Raw genomic sequence first — 27,382 nt, 5'->3', positions numbered from 1 at the left:
TTGGCTCTGGGTAAAACAGGAAAAAAAAAAAAAAAGACTCTTTTATGAGAACTCTTAGTCAAAATCCCACATTCTTTTATAAGTTTAGACTAGAATGGGCACCATTTCCATGCTTCTTGACCCCCAAAAAGTGTTTGAAAATTGTCTTAGGTTGGTGGTGTTTCTAGATGCCTGAGAAAGGAAATGGAAATCCTCTCTGGAGGAATACTTTAAATCAGTACTTCTCAAATCTTCAAACTTGAGTGTGCGTTAGAGTCACTTAGGAATACAGAAAAAATAGATTTTTTTTTCTCACTCCAGAGATTCTGATTCAGTAGATCTGTTGAGGGTCTGAAATTTGCATTCCAAACATGCTCACAGATGATGATGATATTTCTGGTCCACTAAATAACACTAGTTTTAACACAGGTCTTAAGGAATTCCCACTGATTAAGTTCCAAGAAGTTAAGTTCACATAAAAAATACATTTAAAAAATCCACCATGAGTAAGAGAAGAAACAAAGTATAGCATCAAACCCACAAAGACAGCAATTATTGGAATTGTAGTGTATCGAATACATTTAAAAATTAATGTGGGTATTGTACGAATGAATGCTATGAGTATGATGAAGAACTAGGTTATCAAAGTTGACCAGGCACTTTTAAAACAAGAATCAAATAAAACGTCTACAAATAAAAAGTAGCACTTGAAATTTCAAACTCAATGTTTAGATTAAAACACAGATTAGATCATGCTTTTTCCCCAACTTCAGCACTACTGACTATTTGGGCCAGATAATTCTTTTTCTAATGAAAGGTGCACTATGTATTATGAGATGTTTATCAGCATTTTTGACGTCTACCCAGGAAATTCTAGTAGCAATCATCAGGTTGTGACAATGAAAAATTCCTCCAGACATTGTTAAATGTCCCTCGGTGGGCAAAATTACTTGTGGTTAAGAACTGCAGGATTAGACAAAGTTGAAAAGAGACAAAGTGAAATGGAAGAGATATCTCAGAAACTTAGGATATAGATTTAAAGAAACAAAGAAATAAAAAATATGAGAGAAGTTGTCAAAAACAGAAGATAAACTGGTAAGACCTATCATATACCTTTTCAATTTATAGAAGTAAAGATTAGATAAAATGTGAAAGACATAATCATGGAAGAGGTAATAGTTGAAAAATTTCCAGAATAGACATAATATGCCAATTACATGATTCAGGGGCTTTATGAACCTCAACTAAGAAAAATATGTTAGAAACATCTCAGTGAAACTACAAAATATCAAAAGTAAAGAGAAGATATTAAAAGCTATTAGGGAGGGTGGGCAGATTGTATTATATATATTCCTATACATAACACAATGTCAATTAAGCAAGAAGAGAATGGGATAATACCTTTGAAGTACAGAAGGAAAATCCTAACCTATAATTATAATTCCAACAAAAGTATCTTTCAAGAATGAGACCAAAATAAGACATTTTTAAGTGAACTCTAGCTGAGAGAGTGACTGCCAATTGATCATCACTAAAGAAACTTCTGAAAGGTCTCCTTCAGAAGGATGGATCTTAGGGATGTATGAGATGCAAGGAGAAATGGTGAGCAGAGAATATGCTAAGCTTTTGGGTAAATTTAAAAATAATTTTCCTGAAAATCAATAAATATAATGTCTACTTTGTCAATGCTCAAACAAAAACAAGATAGAACTAAATGTTGAACCATAGTTGGGGTTAAAATCTTCTACAGTATTTTACTGTTTGAGAGAAAAGATGTTAATTTTAGACTTCATTTAAATATGTAATTTTAAAAAATATTAAGAGGATATAATGACTTCCAAGCTACTGAAGGAAAATCAATAAAACAAAGTAAACCAAACCAAATCAAATCAACAGAAATAAAATAAATCCAACACAATCTAAAAGAGGACATGAAATGGAAATAAGAACATATACACAATGAAATAATGAAAAAATGTGATAAATAGGCAAAAAAAAAAAAAAAGGAAGTGAATCTGTATCAGCAATCATAATCTGTGCAAATGCACTAAATTTTCCAGGGGAAAAGGCTGTTAAAGTGGTATAAAAAAAATCAAATATCTGTTTTTCATGAAAGTCATACCTAAAACACAAAGATGTAGAAAAACTGAAAGTAAAGGATTGGCAAAAAAGACATAACCAAGCCAGTGCTAACCTAATGAAGTTGTTTCAGCTGGATTAGTATTAGAGAAAAATCTATCTTCAGGTAAAAAGCATTATTCGAAATAAACTGGGTCACTAGATAGTGATAAAAGGCTCATAGTACCAGATACCTGTCACACTTCTAAACTGCTCCTAAATAAATAAAAATGGTCAGAAATACAAGCATAAATGCCATCAAATTTGCCATCAGAAATTTAAACACAACTTAGTAATAAAGATCAAGCAGGAAGAAGTAAATAAGAATGGAGATTTGAATACAAAATGCTGTACCCAACAACTGGAGACTACACACTCTTTTCAACCACAAATGGGACATTTATGAAAATTGATAATGTTCTAGTTCATAAAACAAGTCTAAATTCCAAAGAATCAGTAAAAATAAAGTCACAAATCAATAACCAATGGATACCTAACAGAAACTTGGAATTTTAAATTGAAACACACACATATACATCTAAATAACCCATGGCTCAAAAAGGAAACCATTAAAGAAATTAAAAATTACTTAAAAATAAATTAAGAAAATAAAAATATAGCTTATCAGAATTTATGTATGTAGGTAAGGCAGTATTTAGAGGGAAATTAATAGCTAAATGCTCAATTTTGAAAAGAAAAAATAAAATTATGAGCTAAGCAATCAACCAATAAGCTAAAGAATACAACGAATTCAGAGAAGGGAAAATAAAACTTGAGAACAAAGATAAAATAGACCCAACAAGTTCATGAAAAAAGACTAATAAAATTGACAAATATCTGGCAAACCTAAAAAGAAAAAAACTCTCACAATTTTAAGAATAAAAACAGATAAAACTACAGATGCTCCAAAATTAATAAAGAAGAAGAAAATGTTATGATAAATTTTATGCCGACAAACATGAAAATGTAGGTGAAATTGATAAGTTACTAAAAAAATTAAAATTACTTAAACTGACTCAAAAACTAGAACTTTTGACTAATCAATTCAGAACTGAATTTCAATTATCTCTAAATTTATCAATGGACTCAATATAATTACAAGAAAAAATTAAAAGATTTTCATGAAACCTGACAACCTAATTATAAAATTCACAAGGAAGAGCAAAGAGCCGTGAGTAGCTTAGGTGATGCTAAAAGTTCTAGCTATTAAAACAAGAGTAGTTTAACTCTGTGTGGAAGGCGAATGGAACAGGAAAACAAACAAAAAAACTACCCCTCAGAATTACACTCATGCATGTATAGAAACCTGACACATGATTAAGATAATACAGTGAATTCAAAACAGCGAATGAAATGAATTATCCGCACATCAGAGAATAAAGAATAAACCAGTAATACATTATGCTAGGATCGTTATTTTCTATGTGGGAAAAAAAAAGGAAAGAAAACAATTTCGTATCTTACAGCAATCACACAGTAAGTTCTAGTTAAAGACTTCAGTATGATATGAAAACTTTAAAACTTTGAGAAGAAAATATAAGAATATATTTATTACCTAGGGATTTCTTTAAAAAGTTATAAAAAAAATGCTAGCCATAAAGAAAATCTTAATGAATCAAACTAAAATGTTCTCTTCATTAAAATCTAGCATAAGGAATAAAATAAAAACAAGCCACAAAGTGGGAAATGATGAAACAAAGAGAACAGAACATGGATTCTTACTGACAATATCTATACTCTTTTAAAATTATCAATAAAGAGTTAAATAATTCTCCAATAAAAAAATAAAAGACATTATGGGATCTTTTACCAAAGTGAACATGAAATGTAAATAGACCTATGAAAAGACATTTCGGACTTTGGGTTGAAATATAAAGTGTTGTTACTTTAATTCACCAGATGGGTAAAAATAAAAATGTTGGATAATACAAGTGCTAACAAGAACACAGAGAAAATGGAGCTTTTATTACAGTGTCGGTGCCAGTTAATTGTTGCATCTACTGTAAGACATGCTTTGGCATCATAGAATAAAATTATGACTAATTCCACCCCTAGGTGTATTTAGAAAACTGTGAATCAAGGCCCATATGCAGTAATACTCATGAAGGCATTGTTCAAAATAGGCAAAATGTGGAGAAAATAAAAATGTCTAACAGAATGGATATATAAACTGTGGCATATTCAAACAAACAAATATCATTCATTAGTGAAAATCAATGTATTAATGCTAAAAGCATCAACAAAGATGAATTTAAACAATGTGGAGCAAAAAAGAGGATAGCATGACTTAACTTAAATGAATTTCAAAACTAGGCAAACAAAGCAAAAAGAAACAATATATTTCCTAGGGATAAAAGCTCATGTGGTAGAATAAAGAAAGCACAGGAAAGATTAAAACAAATTTCAAGAGAGCAGTGTCTTGTGGGAGGTAGGGGGTATATGGTTATAGAAGGGAATTGGGGGTTTAAGAAAGTGTAAATATCTTATTCTTTATGGTAGTGGTGGATATGTGGCAATTTTTTTTCCCTTAAACTCTACATATTTATGAAACACATTACTATACATTTATGCTACATTTCATAGTTAGTATCTTTTTTAAAAAAAGGTTTATTTATCAGAGAAAGAGAGAGAGCACAGAGGAGGAGCAGCAGGCAGAGGGAGAAGCAGGCTCCCCACTGAGCAAGGAACCCAACTTGGTATTTGATCCCAGGACCCTGGGATCATGAACCCAGAACGACTGAGCCACTCAGACCTCACCACAGTTAGGATCTTTCAAAAAAATTCAATAATATAGGAATATAGGAATACCACTAGCAACAAGTGACTAATGTGATGATTTAGTTTTGGTTATATTGAACTATTTCAACCCTTCCCATGATTCAAGGGAGAACACAATATGATTTTGTTTTGATAGTTCCTCTTATGCACATATTCCTATCTTCTTGAAAGAGCTAACCTGCATTGATCACCAAGTGGTCTTGTGATGGTAAGCCCCTATGTGGGTTAAATTTGATGCAGTGAACCTGAAAGTATGACTCTACCTATGGTAAATGATGTTTCATTTTCACCAGGAGACTTTCAGTTTATGTCTGTTTAACTGGTATAATTATTGACAGGATCCCCTTTCCGTCTCCAAAGTGCCCCAGTTTGGAGAAAAATTATGCAATCATTCCTAAAGCTATCTATTTATGAGGCTGTGTAATTTACCACAAACTAGGTTTTCTCCACCCACAGACTAGAGAGAATTCTACAGTATCACTGACTTTCTTGTTTTCATGGAATTGTTCCGAATGCAACTGACATTATTATTAGTGTTATTCATGCTAATAAATTAGAAATTCATTATATCTGTACGTGTTATATATTAAATTGACTAAAAAGGGATAGAATATTTCACCTGAGATACATAGAAAACAGACAGAAGTAACTTTTGCTTGAACTGTTTAATTTTTCTATTTTTGTGCTTGTAGATTACATAAACCTAGAGACAAAATGAATTTTTTCTAAAACATGTCTTTTCTAAAATGCCTTGCAGTTGTGTCTATTAAATTTGTACTAAAGAGATAGAATGTGAGGAAGAGCTGTGCTGGACTTAAAATTAAACCAATTATCCCCAGGTTCAGTTGTCACAGCAATACTGACAAGAGGATTGCTTAAAACAAAATCTGCAGATCAGCAAGACTTTGAACATTGACATTTCTAATATTTCTTTCATTTAACAATACTTTTTAGTTCTGAAGAAAATTGCAAACTTGAAAAAGTCACATTTACATTCTATGATGAAGACAATAAAACAATGAAAAGCTGTTTGGAAATAAAATTATGTCATAATGCAAAAATTGTACTTAAGCTGCATTTAAAAATAAATGCAACGCCCAACCAAAGAAAACATCAAAGGAGAGATGGGAGAAAGTGGTGTAATGGAATGTGATGATGAACTGAACACATTTATTTTTCCTTCCTCTCCCAAATCCCATCTGATGAAATGGCAGAATTTCTAAGTATGCCTATATCTGTATCTATATCTGCTTCTGGACACATCTGTGTATCTATCCATCTATGTCATTTTATATTTATATCTACCTCTCTCTATATTCCTATATTCTTATTTTTATTTGATAGAAATATAGATACTTCCATCTATATTCATACACATATACATATGTGATAAAAACCACAAAGGCATTGTAAAACATATAAAACATTTTTAACAGTGAGACATTTCTGAAAGATAGGAAGCAGATGAAATCAGATGTTAAGTGAAGCCAAATATGGAGGAAATGAAAGCCAAAAATACATGTAATAGAAGACATTCGTGAGTTAGAATAATCTGGAGTAACTCTTAAGCCAGATGAACAGGTATGAAGACTTGCAGTTGTCACACCTGTGCAAAGGACAGTGAACAGAGAATGCTACTGTGATTCCAGCACATCTCTCCGTATGCTTGTCAGAATTCATCAGTGACTTCAGTTCCTTCACTTCTTCATACTTGAGAAAATGGATTTAAGTGCGCCCTTAGTTGGGGGCTATTCCCTGGGATGGTTCCTTTCCCCTCATATAAACAAGGTAATACATGTGAAGGTGCTTTCTAAACTATCAAGTATAATGAAAACATTACTATTGTCATCCTCTCCCACCACTGCCGGCACCACCACAACTACCACCATCATTACCCATCCCATTTTTTACTCAACCAACAAGTTCTACCTGGATTCTCTGTCTGATAATGGAGACTACTGCACTCTTTTATTTTTATTTTTTGGATATTTGTTTATTCATTTACTTATTTTTTATTTTTTTCATTTAAAAAAAAGATTTTATTTATTTATTTGTCAGAGAGAGAGAGAGGCAGGCAGAGGGAGAGCAGGCTCCGCGCCGAGCAAGGAGCGGAAGAGGACCTGATCTGAGCCAAAGGCAGATGCTTAACCAAATGAGCCACCCAGGCATTCCTTATTTATTCATTTGAGAGAGAGAGCAAGAGCGAGAGCGAGAGTGAGAGCGAGAGAGAGAGGGAGTAAGGGCAATGGGGGTAGGGGCAGAGGGAGAGAACCCTCAAGAAGACTCCTACTGAGCATGGAGCCCAATGCCCCACTTGATCCCATGACCCATGAGATCATGACCCCAGCCAAACCAAGAGTCGCGTGCTTAACCAACTGAGCCACCCAGGCATTCCTGTCACACTCCTTTAAACCTTTAGTAATTCTGACCTCTGGAATTCTGACCTCCGACCTCTGAACACTCTTTGGCCTCAACCTAGAATCAAAGACTCAGATATGAAAGGAAATCATACAAACCACCCACTTTTTAAGGCCCCTGTATAATGGCCCCCACTGAATCCAGTCTAGTGACAAAGAGCTCATTACTTCTCAATGGAGTTACCTTATCACTGGACATCTACAGTGATAAGAAAATGCTTCTTTACTTTGAGATTCAAATGACACTGCTTATTAGCATCAAAGGCCTTTATTTTATTTCTTACCATGAGGTTTATAAGATTGAGGTCAAGCAGGGCCAGAGTAGGTTCCAAAAAAAAGGAAGAAAGGAGAATCTAGTGATTTGGTAATTATCAGGCCATAGCCTTATTTTGGGGAAGTAAAATATATTTTAAGTTTTCCATGGGATTCAGTCCAACTTAGTGGTCAGAGTCAAGCTATATTCAGTAACGGGGTGTACTTGCATCTGGAAACCCCTGCAATCTCATCTCCTTGAAAACTATAAGCATTACAGTTGTTGAACATCAAATAGGTATGAAACCATTTGGTGAGGGGGAATGAAATCTCAACATCCGAGAGACTTGATTATCAAAGTATTCATCAATATTCCTCTTAAAATAATCTCCATTCAGAAACCAGAATTAATTTGTTCTGTTGGGATTATTTTTCAAATCCTCATTTGCTTTCTCTGTGACAAGCCTCATATTTCTCCCATGTACATGTAACCTACATAAATCCTAAGTATTCCACGTAGGAAGCAATTATTTCATCTGTTTTTATATCATCAATAAATGTTAATAAAAGTAATCATTCCATCTAATTGACTAGGGAGGATCATTTTGCCAGATAATCATTTTGCTATTAATTGAGTTTGAGTTCTGAACATTTTTGGTTTCATGGATGTGTTTTGGGGGAGTCCATGAACCTGCTGATATTATATGTTAAATTTTGTCTGTAAGTGCATGTCTCTTGGAAAAATTTCCAGAGCTTTCATCCAATTCTGAAAAAGTCTACATCCCCCAAAATGTTAAGAATCACTGGTTTAGAGAGTGAGTATGTGGTGTGAATCTTTAAAGTCGAAAAATCTCCTATATTTTCCGGTTATGAATTCATCATGTATTCATGTGTTAAGGAACCTTTTTAATAGATCCAAGTGCTTTTGGACATTAAAAATCATTTATAATCTTCTTTATTCCTCAGACCACATTCACCTAAGTGTATTTTCAATGTATCAAGGGATACTCATTCTGATTTAAATAAGTTAAACATATATAATATAAAATATAAATAAATAAATATGTATATTTCACACACACACACACACACACACACACATATATTTTTCTTACAGAGAAAGCATATGCTACTGCTACAAGAAGCCTGAACAGAATCGGAAGATTCTGCTCTGAACCCAGTTTTAGCACTAACTGGCATATATGACCTTGAGCAAAATCACCTTGGCTCTTGGGGCTTTTGTCCTGTCATGTAAACATGTTTAAATGCTGCTCAGTAAAGTTCATTGTATGATATATATTTATGTGCAGATTTCAGCTCAGTGTCTCTGAAGGAGTGTGGGGCCTACCTAGACTTTTCCAGTATGTAAAGGACAATCTGTTATCTCTGTCAACAGGTGCTCATTGGACTAATAGTTGTCCAAATGTTATCATGCCAGTACTCTCCAATGTGTATGGCCATCTGTGCCTATATCTTTCTATCAATTTTTCAACAAGTTGAAGTAATATGAATTGTTATTAACATTTTCCTTAATCTTGTGAGGCAGTTTCTTGAAAATCTGATACCTCGCTTTGTCTTAAAATCTTCCAAAATAGCTATGAGGATCTGAGACAAAAGTGGACATGACAATATCTCTGGAACATTACAGTTTAAACCACCGATAAAGTGCTAATGTACAATTTTACTGTGAATTGAATAACTGTTCAACTAACTTCTGTCATTTTCACTTTCTTACTTACATTTAAATTATATATAAAATGCAGAATTTATTATTTTTGCATATTTTAGTGATTTCACATTATTTTTTAATGAGGCAGTCAATATGGTGGAAGACTAAATATAGGTTCTTTGAAGACAGAGGAGGTCTAATCTGGCTCTATCCTTGGCTGGCAGTGCAGCCCTGACCTATTAGTTGGTCTTTCTGAGCTTCAGTTGTTTTTCCTTGGGAAACAATAGGTACACAATAAATGTTAATCATTCATTTACTCACCTTAGAATGCTGTATACTAAGAAGTCTGTGAAACAGATCACTATGCAAATCTAATATTTATTAAGGAAAGGTTCAAAACAGTTTTGTTTAGAGTTTTGTTGTACCTGTTCATAGCTGGCACCATGCACAGCATATGGGAAACTCTCAATAGATATTGGTTGAGTTAATTAAATAATTAATTATCATATGATGAGTACCTTTTAAGCTACACTGACTCTGGGTTTTTAAAATTCTATCACCCAGCCATTTGGTATAATGACTAGGTAGAGAACTGCCCCTCCTCTGTGACTACATCCAGTCTAAAATTACTTACTATGCAGGGAGGGGCCTAGGAGCATTCTACTCACCATTACTGCCCTCCCACTATTACCCGGTTATTCTCACTTCCTTCTATTCTCTAATCAAATCTTGCTGCTTCCACCATTAACCACCCCCACGGAGTGCTGCCTGATATGTTATACATTGTCGACACTTTCTAATCATTACAAATTTGATAGTTATAATGTAGGAATTTATGGACATGTTAATGAGCATTTCTTAATGCAAATAAGATGAGGCATACTTTATTGGGTATTAGTATTTTTGATGAACTGACTGTTCATGTACTTACCCATTATTTAATTTGTTCAATTGTTTGTTCTTTTCTTATGAATTTGTAACATTTATTTACTTATTTTAATCTGATTCTTTAGGAATAGGTCAAGAGTGATTAAAAAGAATCATTGCATAACTCAAGAGAGGGACAGGCTAGTTACCATTCTCCCACTTAAAAAACAAGGAATTGACTCCTTGCCTTGCCAAACTCTCTTGCTTTAGACAGGAATCTTGTTCTTTGACTAATTGCCACCAACCTCAGCTCTCCTGGGGGCTCATGATTCCTCACATTTTATAGTCACTATAGCATACGTCAATACACACTGAAAATTTTGGAATTTACAAATGTTCAAAAAGGCCAATATCCAGGAATGGGAAACTGACTGAAAAATCTTTTTTTTATTATTAAAGATTTTATTTATTTATTTCAGAGAGCAGAGCCAAAGAGATCACAAGCAGGGGGAGGGGCAGAGGGAGAATGAGTAGCAGGGTCCCTGCTCAGCAGGGAGCCTGAGGTGGCTCAGTCTCAGGATCCTTGTGATCCTGACCTGAGCTGAATGCAGACCTTAAGCCACTGAGCCACCCAGGTGCCCCCTGATGGAAAAATCTTATACAACAAGTCATTATTTTGGGTGATTACAGTGGTAATTCTATTTCAGGCTTAAGTGAAGCCACATAACTTGCTGGTCACTATCCTGAGAGCAAAAACTGCAAATGTAACAGAAAATGTTATAAATTACGTTATCAGGTTTGGCCGATTCTGCAAGGTAAAATATGTGTGGTCAATGGTCATTTATTTAGGTGCTATAAAATCTGGAAAAGGGATCATTTATACGCAAGCTTAAGGTTTTTTTGTTGTAAAAAAAAGTCTATTTTAGTTTTTATTTATTTTTATTTTTTAAATTTTTAAAAAAATTTTTTTTTAATTTTTAAGATTTTAAATTTTATTTATTTGACAGAGATAGAGACAGCCAGTGAGAGAGGGAAAACAAGCAGGGGGAGTGGGAGAGGAAGAAGCAGGCTCATAGCGGAGGAGCCTGATGTGGGGCTTGATCCCAGAAAGCCGGGATCACACCCTGAGCCGAAGGCAGATGCTTAACCGCTGAGCCACCCAGGCGCCCCAGTTTTTATTTTTTAAAAGAGAAAATAAAAGACTTTTATTCTTGCTGTTTTACCTGGTATTTTGTACTCAGTATTTATACAGTGTAGGAAGAGTTTATTAAACCAGAGGTAAATAAAGGAAACTGAGACACCGAGTTCAAAACTCACATCTGGACCTGGTTTACCTGACAGAAACCCTTTCTAAACTAGATCTACTTTGGGATGCCTGGGTGGCTCAGTCAGTTAAATGTCTGCCTTTGGCTCAGGTCATGATGTCAGGATCCTGGGATGGAGCCAGGCATCAGGCTCCCTGCTCAGCAGGAAGCCTGCTTCTCCCTCTCCCTCTGCTGCTCCCCCTGTTGTGCTCTCTCTCTCTCACATAAATAAATAAAATCTTTAAAAAAATAAACAAGGGGCGCCTGGGTGGCACAGCGGTTAAGCGTCTGCCTTCGGCTCAGGGCGTGATCCCGGCGTTATGGGATCGAGCCCCACATCAGGCTCCTCTGCTATGAGCCTGCTTCTTCCTCTCCCGCTCCCCCTGCTTGTGTTCCCTCTCTCGCTGGCTGTCTCTATCTATGTCAAATAAATAAATAAAATCTTTAAAATAAAAAAAAAAATAAATAAATAAACAAGATCCACTTTATATTCTTTAATCCCTTACATGTGTATAATATCATATGATGTTCCAAGCACTTCTGCACAATTAACCTTAACTGATCCTTCCTTTATAACTTTCCTTCAATTGATAATTAAACCAAGACTCAGAGATGTTTAAGTACTAATACATGACAAACATAAAATTAACAATAACAGGACAATAATAATGGCCTACTTTATTGAGCAGCTACCTCATTTCTGGCACTTTGATGAGGGCTTTTCTGTTTAATGTGTCATTTAATCCTTACACTTAGCTGGAGAATTACTATTATTACTCCTACTTTCATTTTATAGAAGTTCAGCTAGTAAATGTCAGAGTAATTTTAACCCAGGTAGTCTGATTCCAGAGCCTTCACATCCTTTTAATCATGATGCTACACAGTCCTCTTCCCAGTGCATATTTATTAATTTTTTTCCCTTTTCTTCCTTCACCTCACCAACTTTCTGCCTGCTTTTAACATTCATGCTTAGAAAAAAAAAATAACTCCACAAAAACCTATAATCATCTCAATAGATGCAGAAAAGGCATTTGATGAAGTACAACATCCATTCGTGATAAAAAAAAACCAAACCAACAAACCTCTCAACAAAGTAGATTTAGAAGGAACATTCCTCAACATGATAAAGTCCATATATGAAAAACTCACATCTAACATATTCAATGGTGAAAAACAGAGAGCTTTTCCTCTAAGATTAGGAACAAGACAAAGATGTCCACTGTCATCACTTTTTTTCATCATAGTATTGGAAGTCCTAGCCATAGCAATCAGACAAGAAAAAGAAATAGAAGTCATCCAAATTGGTAAGAAAGAAGTAAAACTTTAACTATTTGCAAATGACCTGGTACTATATACAGAAAACCCTGAAGACTTCACCAAAAATCTACTAGAACTGAGAAACAAATTCAGTAAAGTCACAGGATACAAAATTAATATACAGAAATCTGTTGCACTGTAAATTGAAAATGCACTAATAATGAAGTACCAGAAAGAGAAACTTTAAAAAAAATCCCATTTATAATTGCACCACAAATAATAAAATACCTAGGAATAAATTTAACCAAGGAGGTGAAAGAACTGTACTTTGAAAACTATAAAGCATGAATTAAAAAAAAAATCAAAACTCCACAGATAGGGTTAAGATTGGGGATTCGTGCTTTCCCCCATTAGCAGTATTAGTTATAATGGGAGACAGAGTGGGCAAATTCTTCCAACAACTTACAAGATCCAATGCAGCTGCCAGGATGGATGCATCAGGAATTGTCCCTGGCTCACAGCAGTTTAACAGAAATTGAAAGCGCTTCATGCCTTGTCGGATTGCTCCAAGATTCACCACATTTTTGCTTTTTCCACCATCTTGGTTGGAAGACAGATGGTCATCAAAACTGTGGCAACCTGTAGGTTTTTTCCCATGGTGGAGGAATGAAAGAAACAGAGTATAATAGATCACAGATTGAAAAAGAGCTTCAAAGTTATAACAACATGTTTTCTGTAGTGTTGGCCTGAAAACTTTCTCCCTGACTCCACCTCCTTCCTTTCCATCCTAATCCTAATGCCTGATTTACACACACCATGACTTTTAGGAATCTGGTGACTCATGACATATGCAAATGCAGAATTTTACATAAATACTTAGATATAGGATCTGACCATTTTGCTACCAGGTCTCCTCTCTAATACTGGCAGGAGCTCTGAGTATATTTGAAATGATTCTTCCTGTAATCAACAACTAGCTTCTATTTTTATCAAAGCTGGAATCATTGTGCAATTTCATATCTGTTACATAAATTGATATCAAGACCAGTAACTTGGTACCTCAGTTACTATACAAAGAACCACTGACTATTGGAGTTCTAAAGAATCTTAGAATTTGGTCATTTAATTCCAGGATTTCCAAACCTGGCTATACATCAGAATTACCTAGGAAGTTCCTGAATTTCACCCAGACTTTCAGAATCAGAATTTTTAGAAGTGAAGTATAGGAATTTGTGCTTTGTAAGCCTCCCAGAAAACAATGATGCAGCCGGCCTGACCCAGCAATGTGGTCAGAGATTTGGGAACCACTGATTCTTCCCCACCCTTATTTTTCCATAGTTAAGCTGCCTATGAATAAGAATAAGTCTGAAGCTTATTAAACACAGAATATCAGGTCTCATCACTAGAGATTTTGATTCCATGTCTGAGGGCTATGGATGTTTTAACAAACACTCCATATGATTTATTGATGCAGAAAGTCTAAGAAACACACATTAAGAAAAAAATGATACAAAGTATTGCTTTTCATCATTTTTATCCCTAGGTACATTTTTAAAAACCTAAGTATCTCCTGACTTCTCTATAGCTTCTAATATATATTTCAAACGTTTTTTCTTATTGGAGGGTATTATGTTAAATATTGTTTTTAAAACCCCACCCAAGCCCCTTCTCATGATTCTGAACTGTATCTCTGACACCTAAGAATATACCCCTAGGATGAGAATCACTGACTTAGATCTTGCTTTAATCTCTGCTCACACCATTCATTTATGGTTACCAACTTCTGGTTCTCACTGAGAAGTCACAGATCTGATTGCCAGAAATGACTTTTCCATCTCTTCTGTTATGAATACTCTGATCCCTTCCACCCATTGCCCTACTTTTCCTACCTGCTGCCTCAGCACAAAGGCACATGCACATATGTCTGGATTTGTTTTAAAAAACATTTTAAAAGCATAAGAGATAGGTGAAACAATTATGAACATTTTGATCATTATTGCAAATGGGTGAGAGATATTCAGGATCCATTAGACCATTCTTTTTACTTTTTGTCTATGTTTGAAAATTTTCATAAGTACAAAAAATGCCTCATAATATAATTAAAATACCATTGGGGTGCCTGGGTGGCTAAGTAGGTTTAAGTGTCTGCCTTTAGCTCAGGTTATGATCCCAGAGTCCCAGGATCAAGCCCCACGTTGGGCTCCCCATTCAGTGGGGAGGCTGCTTCTCCTTCTCCCTCTGCCCCTCCCCATGCACCTTCTCTCTCTTGCTCCCTCATGCTCAAATAAATAAAATCTTTTAAAAAATCAAAATTTTCCATATTTCATTCCTTATGGGCATATTTCCTTTTCAGATGCAAATGTTCCATATTTAAAATTCCATATTCAACACCTCCAGTATTTTTTTTCCAATTAGTGTGGCATATTTTGTATCAATTGAAAAAGGAAGTAGCACATAAAGAATCTGATGGTGAAAAAAAATTGGAAGACAGAGTCTCAAATGACACAATAGGGCATACAGCTAAAAACTACAGATTAGGAACAAACACTTCCTAGACAGCCTTGTTTCTACATAGCTGCCTTTCAAAATGCTACTCTGTTTATTCACTGGGCATTATCAAAACTACTAGAACCAGTAACTTCCTGTGATTTCTCCTACTTATATGTCACTTTATTAATCATTTATATATAGCCCTTTAAGTTACACGTATCAGAGGCAATCTCATAGGTTAAAAGAAATTATAACCTTAGTAGGCCCTTAAACTTTGAATTTAAGATAGACCCCAAATATTTTTCTTTTTAATGAATCCAGTTGTTTTATTATGTGTTACAATAATTAAGATTTACAATACATTAGGTGATAATTGCCTCAAATTTGTGATAGAACTAATATATAAGACAGAATGTATGATCAAAAAACTTATTCTTTTTTTTTTAAAGATTTTATTTACTTGTGAGGGGTAGAGCAAGCCTGAGTTGGGGGGGGAGAAGGCAGAGGGAGAAACAGACTCCCCACTGAGCAGGGAGCCCCATGCGGGGCTCAATCCCAGGACCCTGAGATCATGACCTGAGCTGAAGGCAGAGGCTTAACTGACTGAGCCACCAGGTGCCCCAATAAACTTATTCTTACTGCATCAATTAAAGGACAGTTGCCATGATCTTATTGACACTTAGAATAAGCTTTTCATCATTTTCTTAATATTTATTTGACAAGATAATGAATTCTAAAAGAGGCCTATTTCATATTACCAGAAATGCCATTTTGATCAAAAGAACTGCAGAAACAAAATGGCTAAGGAATCTACATAAAATAATTAAAAGAGAAATGATCAAAACAATCTTTGTCAGAAAGAACCTATATTCTTTGCTTCACAGAATGATGGATATTTATTACAGGTGTGAAGATCAGTAGAATCCTATGATCTCAGGCCTAGGAATAGTGCTTGTAAGTAAAAGCTATTTATAATGGAAAATATCCATTGTATCTATATAACATTAATAGATAACCATGTATCTGTTTCAATTTTTGAGCACTTAGTATGTTGAGCACTTAATATTGTATGAAACATTTTATAATTAGTGTTTTGCAACAGCTCTATAAGAGAAATCTTTAAAGATGATTTTTTAAAAAGTAAATAAGAATACAGAAGTAAGAACATAGATACAGAAAGAGGGGACAGTTTAATTAGCCCAGTTTAAGTTCGTGCAATAGAAAGTTATGAAGTCAGGATTCAAATCCAGACCTGATGACCACAGCCTGACTTCTTACCACTATGCCACACTGCATCCCCAGAATACCTAATTGCTTATGATGAAGGAGTCAGAGTTTTGTATACTGCTGAAGGTAGAGATTAGGTCAGAAAAACTTCCCGTAAGAAATAAATCAACATTGTACATGTTACAAACTGATTGTAAAATTGTTCCCAGTTGGCATTCCATATTGTACTACTAAAAGAAATGGTGAAAAGTAATTTGGCTGTAAAATGGGCCTATCCATCTTTTATATAAACTTACTAGGATATAAGGATGCCTCTTGGCTTCCTTGGACATAAGGATCAATTTTTTAGTCACAGTACATTTCATTTGCTGTTTTTAAATTAAATTTCTTGGGGTATCATTTATAAATTTATGTAGAATACAGTTTTTATAATCTGTTAAATTTAAAAAGGGGTATTTAAAAATATAGTATTTCTTTAAACAGCATTTCTCATGGAATTTATGGCAGAACTGAGCACATAGAAAATAATCAGTAGATTTTATTGATCAATAAAAAAAATTGGTTTAATAAAATATCTTCCTTCAAAGATAACATGATTTCTAAAATGAAATATTCTTAGTGAATATAAAAACACAGAAGGAAAAAATAGCTGATTATGAATCAATTTCAGTTCTGTTAAATGTTCAGCAGATATATTTTTCATTTGTTGAATAATTTTTAGATTTTAAAGAAATTCTATTGGCTATTGTGTTTTATCTTAACCCAGTGAAGATTGAGTGCTACATTTAAATTAAAGGTAAGAATGCTTGATGTTTGTTTTCTTTAACAACTTTAAAGAAACAGAGACAATATATAATAAATTAAAATAATTGAGAAAAAAAAGGACAATACATCTATAATGGATACACAGGAATCATTCATACATATGGATTGGAGAGGAGGAGAGAGAGGAGAGAGAGAGAGAAAGAGGGAGAAAAGGCAAAAGCAGGCCCAGAGATAAAAGATGTTCAGGGGCGCCTGGGTGGCACAGCGATTAAGCGCCTGCCTTCGGCTCAGGGCGTGATCCCGGTGTTATGGGATTGAGCCCCACATCAGGCTCCTCTGCTATGAGCCTGCTTCTTCCTCTCCCACTCCCCCTGCTTGTGTTCCCTCTCTCGCTGGCTGTCTCTATCTCTGTCGAATAAATTAAAAAAAAAATAAAAAAAAAAATCTTTAAAAAAAAGATGTTCACATGGCCAAGGGCAGTAGTTGTTAATTACAATGTACCTAGATAATAGGTTTTTTTAGTTTTCTAGAATAGCTGAGGATAGCTAGCTACTGCAAGAGATTCCAAAGGAACTATCTCACAAAATACCTTTTAAAATTTTTAATAAACCAGAGAACATGGGCAAAGAATGATGGTGATATGCAAGCTATCTTCTCTTGTCAGTCAAAAGCACATGAAATTCTAGATATCAGTGTTAGATTTTATAGTTCTGTCTTCTAGATACATAGAAAGAGACTGTATTTTTTCAGGTTTTGCTGACACAAACTGATCCCAGAGTCAGACTCTCTGAATGTTCCATATCAAGTCTTTCCTATTTGTGAATGAAATATAAAGAATATGTAAAACAATGGCTGAAATCTGCAAGAGTAGTGGTAAAAAAAAAAAATCTAGAATACAAATGTTTACAAGAAGGCTAATGATAACATGTTTGGAACTAGACTAAAAATATTGGCCTATTCCTTGAAAAAGGAATGTAAGGGAATCAAAAGGAAGGTAAATGACTTGTTTTCATCCCCTCCACCAATGAGAAAAATTTGCAAATGTGTTAAGTACAGAAAAGCTTCATTAAGGAGGCACCAAATGTGAAAGCCCCTACCCTGAGTTAATTCTCAGTTCCTTGAAATTACACTCCAGTGCACAGAAAGAACTTACAGAGGTAATCACAGTACTAGTCAAATGACATTCAGCTAACAGGGCACATACCTGGAGAACACTCTTTAACTCCATACTTCATTCTCAAAACCCCCCCAAAAAACAAACAAACAAAAAACCCAAAAAACAAAAACACCACAAAAATATATTTATGATACTAATGGTTCTGAATGCTAGGTGTATCTTCTTTGAAATATCATGAGGAGTGAAAAGACCCCATAAAGACTGAAAATGACAAAGGTCCTGGTTGTTAGGAAGATTCTTGAAACTACAGACTAAGAAGTTTGATGTATGCCCTAAGAGATTAGATAAACAGGAACTTTATTAAAAACCAGAAGTAATCATAGGAATCACTGTGGTTTCATGAAGAATACACTGTGTCGAACTAAGCTGCATATTTCCTTTAGACAGAGTTATAAGGACGTGAGATATTTTTTGGTAAAATCTGATATTTCTATAGTGAAATGAGAAAGTGTTTGCTAATTGCTAATACATTAAGTATATGGTTGGCTGAAAAATCATACCCACAAATTGTTAATTAATAAAAGTCAACTAGAAGTGTCATAGGAGTTATATCTTTGTATTTGTCCTGGTCAGTAATAATATCAACAGTTTGGATGAAAACAGGGAAATGTGTATGTCTCTGCAGATGAATCCTTATAGCACAATTGCAAAAAAGAAAAGATTCCAAATTCAACTTGGTCTGGGCTCTGTCTCTTAATTTCTTTCCTAGGAATGTGACTTAACCACCTCCCAAGTTAATGAAACAATAAATTTTACTTATTTTAAGATGAAGAATTAATAATGGCTATACCAAAACATAGCGTGATATTCATTCATGTGGAGTGAGCTAGCAAAAATTAATCCAAATTCAGTACAAGCCAACCATGGAATGTAAAACTTGATAATGTGACCTTAAATTGTACTCATACACTTGCTATTTCCCTGGAGCTTAATAGTTACACTATTTATTACACGGATTAAAGTCAAATATGATGTCCTGCATTCCATCTGAAGCTCCACGTTGTGTAAAGTATATCATCTAATTAGAATGCATAGTAAACTGGAATCAGGATGGTGATGGGTTTAGAAACTCTTCCATGTAAGGAGAAAAATGAGAATCAGTCATGTTTAACCAGCAGAAGTGAGATCAAAAGAGAGAATGTGAAATAGATGAAAGGCAAAACTAGCATTGTGTGTGTGTGTTTGTGTGTGTGTGTGTGTGGCCTCAGATGTCATAACTGGGACCAGTGAATCAAATTTATGATGAATATATTTTCAGGATATAAGGAAAGACCTTCTAACAATTAAAACTGTCTAGTTCTGGAACAGGCTGCTTTGGGAAGTAATAGACTCCCCTTAGGTGGAAGCGTTCAGAGGGTGGCTGGCCACCTCTCAGGGATATAATGTGCAGGATTCCAAAGTAGATAGATAGATGGAAATCTGAAGGTTCTTTAAAGCTCTTAGATTGTAATGAAGGACAGAGAGCTGAAGGAGAGGCTCTTACTCTTCTTTGTAAACCTAATGTCCACTATGGAACGAGGAACGCAGTAGGGCTTCCATAAACGTCTGTTGAACCAAGTTGATAAAAATCGAGAAGCTGTATATAATAGTGCAACATACATACAAGAAAGAAATGAATAGGAAATCAATGGAAATAGAAAATGGACCATTTTATCCAACAAAATTTTTGTTCTGTGTGATGACAATTGGATGTAATTCTTAGGCTGCATGACATTTACCAAGACGCTTGAAGAAATTCTCCTCTTCATCTCTTCCATTTTCCATTCCACTCCCCGGCCCACCTTCAGAAAGTTTCACTGCACTGGTAAATTTGACCTGGGGAAAAAAGGCAATTCTTTGTGTTTATACTAACCCTTGCCTTGAAAAATAAGTTATTTAGAATATAAAGATTATTTCAGTTCTTCTGACTTCCACATCTGGTCAGTCAGTATGGTTTATTCCTCTGTACCAAAAAAGGCATGACTTATAATTAATTTGAAAGAGAATCTAGTCATAGTTTGAAAATAAATAATCAGGCACCAAGAAAATAATTCAGTGACTAAATGAGATGTTCTTAGATTTAATTCCGATAAAATCCAAACTTAAATTCATGAACAGCAAGCCATATTCATCCTTTACAAATAGCACCGCAGTTGAGAATGAGACCAAACTGAAAGATAGCCAAATAGAAGATTTCAAATCTTTATGAAAAAAAAACAGTATAAATTAATTCATAAATAGCCTATAATTAAAGTGAAATAACATGTTTGGGTTTTTTTCCTAAGAATTTAAATGTGTTCTTGATCTTGCCCTTAGGCCAAGAGTACTTAAAATTTTCAGCAAGCAAGGAAGCTATGGGCCTCACATACTCTCAATATTTGGCCCATTTTTTAGCAAAAAGGATGTGAAGGAGGAATTATATTTTCTAAGTCTTGTAAGGTTGACAAATTCTTTTATAATTTCAAAATATTACTATTAAAACAGATAGAAGAACACCGGTTTTAGTGAGATTCAAAGCAGAAAGAATATATGCAAATGATTTAGATATAAAGAAATGGAAGTCTTACCATACGCTGGAAATTATAGTGACCAGGACATGGATCATGCCCAGGGAAGGCTCTTGCAGGAAATGGATTTCACTGAGAATCATAACCTTTTCCAAATAGTATGCTGCTACGATGCTTAACAATATTATGAAGAAGCACTTAATGGGAAAAATCACCCTGAATTTCTTTATCCTTTTCAATAGGGAGAATGGTTCAGGTGGTCACAAAAGTAGTAGAAAGAAGATGAAGTGTGTGTGTGTGTGTGTGTGTGTGTGTGTGTGCGCGCGCGTGTGTGTGTTTTAATACATAAAGAGCATCATTAGAAAATTACTGCATCCTTGCGTAGGAGCGCTCATGTGGAATTTAAAAAACAAAACAAACAACAAAAAAAAGAGACAAACAAATTAACAGACTCTTAAGTATAGAGAACAAACTGGTGGTTACTAGAGGGACGACGGGATGTGGGTGATGGGGATTAAGAGTACACTTATCATGATGAGCCCTGAGTACTGTACAGAATTGTTGAATGACTATATTGTATACCTGAAACCAATATAACACTGTCTATTAATTACACTGGAATTAAAAATAATAATAAAGTTAAAACATTAAAATAGCTGGGAAATAATACCTATGCACATTTTTAGATCTGCATTATAATTTTATATAAATTTTTAGTTACTCCTTTCTTCTTTTCCATAATGGCCTACTACTTAGATAACTTAGCTTTCATTGCTCATTTAAGTTTCTAAACTTTGCTCAATTTGAAGACAGTTTCTTCAACCCTTTCTTATTTGGCCTCTCCAGGTGTTTAGCATTTCTTGGTCCTGACTTTTTTTTTGTCAGCAACTCCAACATTCTCTTACATAAGCGATGTCCTGTTTACCTTGGAGCTTTGCCTGATGAAGGACAGGCGGTCCACGGAGCTGATGTCCAGAAGGTCCTCCACGCCATCTGCTAGGCCCGAGAGGGAAGACCGCTTCAGCCAGTTTCCTATTTAATGATTTTTGAAAAGTTAGACCAGTCTAGAATTTTCTCCCAAATGAATTAAGTAGAAATGTCAGCATGTGCTCAACAAGCAATGAAAGTTACATGGCTTAATGTAAATTGAAGTGAAAACAAATGGTTTTCAAAATGTACATGCTTTGAATATTCAGTGTTGGATTATAAAATGACAAGAATGAATCAGACCAGGACAAAAAGAATTCGGGCCTCTTCGGTGAATAAAACCACAATCCATCCAGTTCTCCTTGACATTTTTCACATCTTCCAATAAGTCCTATTGATTTTACATCCTAAGTATTTCTCAAATCTGTCCACCTCGCTCTACATGGTCACCACCCAGTCCAAGCTTCCATTACTTACGCCTGGACTACTAGATAGCTTCCTATCTGGTCCTCCTTAACCACTTGTGCTCCGTCCAGTATGTTGTCCACGCAGTGATCTTTTAGAAAAAGCTAACCTGCTTGCATTATTCCCTTGCTCAACATCCCACCTGGGCTATGTAGGGCTGTAGGATGAAGAGCCAACCTTACCTGCAAGGTCCACATGCTCTAGTCCCTATTGCTCTGTCATAGTCACGCAGACACTCTTCTCCTTATCTCAGTTCTTCCACTTCCCTCCCTCCTAATACTTCTACAAATTTTATTGCTACCACTTAGAGCGCTCTCCTTCTTCATTCCCCTAAGTACCCCAAAGATCTAAATCTCACTTCCTCCAGAAAGCCTCCTCTGATCTCTGCCTCCTCCTCCTTGTTTAGGTCAGACCTCATTGCATGCTTTCATGGCACAACATATATTTCCTTCATAAAATTCATAGTTTTCAACCACACTTAGTTGTAGGATTATCTGCTTTAGTGATCGTCACCCCAAGCAGACTTTAAGTTAAAGCAAAGTTGAGCACTGTGTAATTCTGCTCATCATTTAATCCCTGATGCCTAGCATCATAGTTTTTGCACACGATAAATGCACATAGTAGAGGTTTGCGAAATACCTGCTGAACAAGGATGAATGAACGAATGAATGAATGAATGAGTGAGCTTAAGCCTTGTGACTTGAAGACTTTCCCTTTCTCTACCCTACCATGCATCCCTTTGTTTTGGTTATGAGTTGATTTGAGGACATGGCAGGGAATAAGAGAATCCATAAATAAATACAGACATACTTTTACCTATGGGGAGTTTAAGTTTCTTCCGGAGGGAAATTCTGCGGGACCGTGAGCGGGTGCGACGGTCAGATGTGGTCCCTGAATGGGCAGTGGTGCATTCTGAAGTATCCTGCTCAGACTGGCTGCTGGTGTCACTTGCTGCACTCTGGGATTTGAACATCTTGCGCCAGAAATCCTTCCGCCCCAGGTTGCCCCCTTGCATTTGTTCATCGCTGAAAGCAAGAAGAGGGTAGAGTTAAACGTCTGACAACACAATGTGAAATTCTCTTAAATTTCCTTCAAGTTCCTGCCAATGACATTTATGCAATTCATGCAGGATGATCTTTGATGGGCTGGGAATTAGGATGAGTCAGAGGGGGAGTGGAAGGAGTGAGACCAAGGTTGACTCCGAGGTCTTCCTGAAAACAGTCATGTCTCAGCTGTCAAACAGAGGTAATCATTTTTTTTTTTCGAACTTTAGTAAAAAGACCAAATATTATCACAGGTATTCATGTGCAGGTGTGAGTCATGATAGCAGAAGCACTTATGATGTCTAAATATTTCACTTTTTTTTTTTTTGGAAGTTCCCTGAGGCTTGTGCAGTGCTGTGTCTCACCCTCCACCCCCACCCAGCATGGTATAATTCTCAGCACTAAATAAACTCACAAATGATATTTGAATAAATGAATAAGTCAAATGGAACCATACTCAGGGGGTGCATCATCCTGCAGCTGTTTACTAAATTATTCTCATCGTGCCTGATTATTTAGCTTTCTCAGGGCAAAGAAGCTCAAGCAAGGTTTTAAAAGTGAAAAAATTAGTCCAACTCAATAAGCCAAATGGGAACACATCCAAAGGGGTTTTTGACTAGAAAATATCATAAGAGGAAAAAGACAAGTGGCCATAATATACAGAGCTTAATCTCACTAGGAATTGAGGGGAGGGGAAAGGTCAGTTGAAATGAGATCCCTATTTTCACTCATTAAATTGGTAAAGATTAAGAGGGGAAAAAAGAAAGCAATTGGGTACCATCATCCTGCCAGTGATGAGATAGAAAGATTCAACCTTTCTGGAAGGTAACTTAGTAATGTGTTATCCAAAACCAGTATCTACAGCCATGACAGAGAAATCCAATTTCTAGGAAGTTATCCCAAGAAAATGACGGGAAAACATACTAACATGTAACTACAAGATGATCAAATGCTCGCTGAGATATTATGGGTCAACACTGAAAAGCAATCTAATTTTAAACTCTAGAGAAGCAGTTAAATTATAGAACTTCTATCTGCTGGCATATTCTGTAGTCATTAAAACCCTATTTTAGAAGACGATTGATATGGGAACTGTTGAAGATATATTGCAAAGTCAGAAGGCAGTTAATCAATGGGTGAAATAGGACAACACCACGTTAAATAAACAAAGTACACATGTGAGCATGTGTCTGTGAGCTTGTGTGCACACATCCTCGAAAATGTACCCAGCACACCGAACATTAACAGTGGTTACCTCCAGTTGATGGTATTTCAATTTTAAAACAATTTTTCTTTGCTTTTCTGTTTTGCCACATTTGTCAACTTTAGCAACATACATTACTTTAGAAATTTGGAAAGAAAGGTCACAGAAAATAGTAATAGGTGATGAAATCTGTTTATGAAAGTTTAGGTAATGATTTGTGTACAAGCTTTGGGATTGAATCTAGAATTTACCCAAAATTCAACAGTACTGTGTAAAGCAATCCTTTTCTGGAGATATTTATATGGAGGTTCAGATTTTATCTCTCAAAACCTCATTAGAATACTAAATATATTTTATTCTTATTTCAAACCAGGACATTCTGTTTATCATATATGGTATGAATTTGTGAGTTTTAATCAGTGTTTCAGAATTGGACTTTTCAGTTTGTTTTATTTTTTTACCAAATGATCACCGCGTATGAAACATTTCTTACCTTTGGGGAACATGGGCCACAACAGCAATATGACCACATGGTCCGAGTGGGACAATATCTCAGTAAGATGCTACGTCAGCTTTGTCCAACGGGTGTGTATCAATAATGAGTTTCAGAGAAATGGGCATATCAAACTGCTATTAAATTTAGTTAGTGTGACTTTTATTTAAGGAGGAAGAAGAAGAGAAGGGTCAGTAGGGGAGAGAAGGGAGGGAGAAAGAGCGGATAAAGGAGGAGCCAGGATCGCCCACCTCCCTTCCTCCAGTGCTAACCAGGATATTTGGCATGCTCATCTCCTGGGCCCACTCAGATCAGGGCAAAGTGCTATATTTAACGTTCCGTGACATCCCTCCAAATGGAAATTTTTATGTAGAAGCATATATACATATTAAAACATGTATCTTCATTCAAGGGGAAAGAACAGACCTGTACTAAATGCGGGGATATTAGGCAGTGTTTATAGAACACTGAAGAAAGAGAATATTTTTCAACCTAGAAAATGAAATCATCTCTGTAGATAGTTTTATTTTTAAAATCCAGTTTACTTATGAGATCATTCTCATTGATCATATTAGCCTAACAGTTGCTAGTGTTACTTTGGGGGGGGAGCCCTCTCTCCTCTTTCTGCTTACACTCTGTATGTAAAGACTTTTGATTAGTCTTGTGGCTGTTCAGCAACAGAACTTTGCCTTTTACAATAATTCTTTTCCCTTAGAGCTTATGTTTGACTTTTTACTATGTGCTTAAAGACTTCCTTGAACCTCATTTAAGAAAGGAAGTTAAAGGAAATAAAAATTTAATGGTAATTTCACAATTCTATCCTTTCATCAATTGCCTGTCATTCATTCATTTATGAAATACACATTCAGTTTACTTGGGGGGCCAAGTCCTAAGCATTGGGGTTATAATGGTAAGCAAAAACTCACATGGTCCCTAGACTCATAGAGTTGATTTATCTTCTCTTTACTTTTCTCCAGGCACTTAGAGACAGTCTCTAAGATTTTGAAGGGCTACAAGAACTATGCAGGCTTTTGTTCTTTGAAGGTTCTCCTTGCTTGTTGTGAATTACCAAGGTCCAATTTGATGATGGTGATTTCCTTGACTATAGAGAGGGAGTACCATAAAACCTAGAATACCCTGCACAACTTCGGGAAGTGTAATCATTTCAGAGTAAACCAGGGTTTGAGGAATTAAAATTGTGTATCTTAAATGATGTTCATATTTTAAGTACTGATCACACCACTTGTGAGTAAATAATTCTCAAAAGAAGAATGAAGACAAATGAGCCTTGCATAGAACTAGGCTATATGTTTAGTGTCTACAGTAATTCTCTCATTTTCTAGAGGCACTGATTTTAAGATGCTTTTGACTTTGCCATTATAAAAAGTGGAGATAAACTGATTGATTTCTGGGAACCCTGGAATGGATCTCAGGAGAAGACCAAGGTGAAATGGAGCAGAGTCTATGTTTTAGCTAAATCTGAGCACAAGAGAAGTTTATCTAACTTATTTTTGGAAAAGCTTCATTGAGGACATTGACAGCTATTAATATATTTAAATTAAAAAAGTTCCAAGTGATTTTAAGCAAGAAAGTAGATGACAGCTCCACCCACCTGACACACACGCTTTTTTTCATGATTTAACTTCAGGAGTGTGCACGAAAAGCAGAAGTGGGGTAGAGACTGGAAATGGAAAATGCTGTCAAGGAAGCTTCCCATAGGCATGAGGTTGGTTATTTATGATTTGGGTCTGTAGAGATTAGTGGCTTTGGGAATGAAAAGTAAAGGGCAGAGCAAGGCAAAGTTCAGAGATAACGACAAGCAAACAAACAGCATTTGGGAAAACTGAATTTCTTACAGTGGGAAGTGCACAGCCCACAGCACTGGNTGGGTCTGTAGAGATTAGTGGCTTTGGGAATGAAAAGTAAAGGGCAGAGCAAGGCAAAGTTCAGAGATAACGGCAAGCAAACAAACAGCATTTGGGAAAACTGAATTTCTTACAGTGGGAAGTGCACAGCTACTTACTGCTCTGGAGAGTAAGAGAAAATCAATGCTACTTACTGCTCTGGAGTCTGTGAGGGGCGACCAGACATGAAGCTGCGACATTCCTCAGGTGCAGAGGACACCTGGCCTTTATCCGCAATGCTTCCTGCCTCTGACCTATGCAAATGGTGCAGTTCACCAATCAAACAGAGCAGGACACCGCTCCTCAACACTTCATATGCTTCATCAAGCAAAACACTCCGTTATAGACAAATATATTGCTTGCAAACCCTAGGTCATCGTGAGTCTATACCGTATGAAATTTATATCCTACCCTTTGATTCGTGACCAAGCTGCCTTATTGCCTAAGAATACCACCAACAATGCAGAGTCATTAACTACAAGCAGAATTTTAAATTTAGGAGTTTCTTTTAATCTTGGTAAGTGGCATATTCTATAGAATAGGTATACAATAAATTTATA

General features: G+C 35.5%; 1 protein-coding gene across 15 annotated transcripts in view; it reads right to left on the bottom strand.

The window, feature by feature from the left end:
* Positions 1–27,382, bottom strand: part of UNC80 (unc-80 homolog, NALCN channel complex subunit) — a 225,750-nt gene that overhangs the window by 126,919 nt on the left and 71,449 nt on the right. For 12 of the 15 annotated variants that reach the window (XM_019802892.2, XM_019802900.2, XM_019802902.2 and 9 more), the window contains exons 18-22: positions 26,978–27,076; positions 22,989–23,203; positions 21,712–21,818; positions 20,019–20,115; positions 13,108–13,280 (exon numbers count right to left, since the gene is read on the bottom strand). In XM_019802892.2, coding sequence (XP_019658451.2) covers positions 13,108–13,280; positions 20,019–20,115; positions 21,712–21,818; positions 22,989–23,203; positions 26,978–27,076 — 691 coding nt within the window. The remainder of the gene's footprint in view (positions 1–13,107; positions 13,281–20,018; positions 20,116–21,711; positions 21,819–22,988; positions 23,204–26,977; positions 27,077–27,382) is intronic. The other 3 variants (XM_019802895.2, XM_034655100.1, XM_019802903.2) reach the window with 1 other exon arrangement.

Source organism: Ailuropoda melanoleuca, chromosome 2 (genome assembly GCF_002007445.2).
Source record: "Ailuropoda melanoleuca isolate Jingjing chromosome 2, ASM200744v2, whole genome shotgun sequence".
NCBI classification, from domain to species: Eukaryota; Metazoa; Chordata; class Mammalia; order Carnivora; family Ursidae; genus Ailuropoda; species Ailuropoda melanoleuca.
The sequence above is the reverse complement of the archived record's forward strand: the minus strand, read 5'-3'. Positions and strand labels throughout refer to the sequence as shown.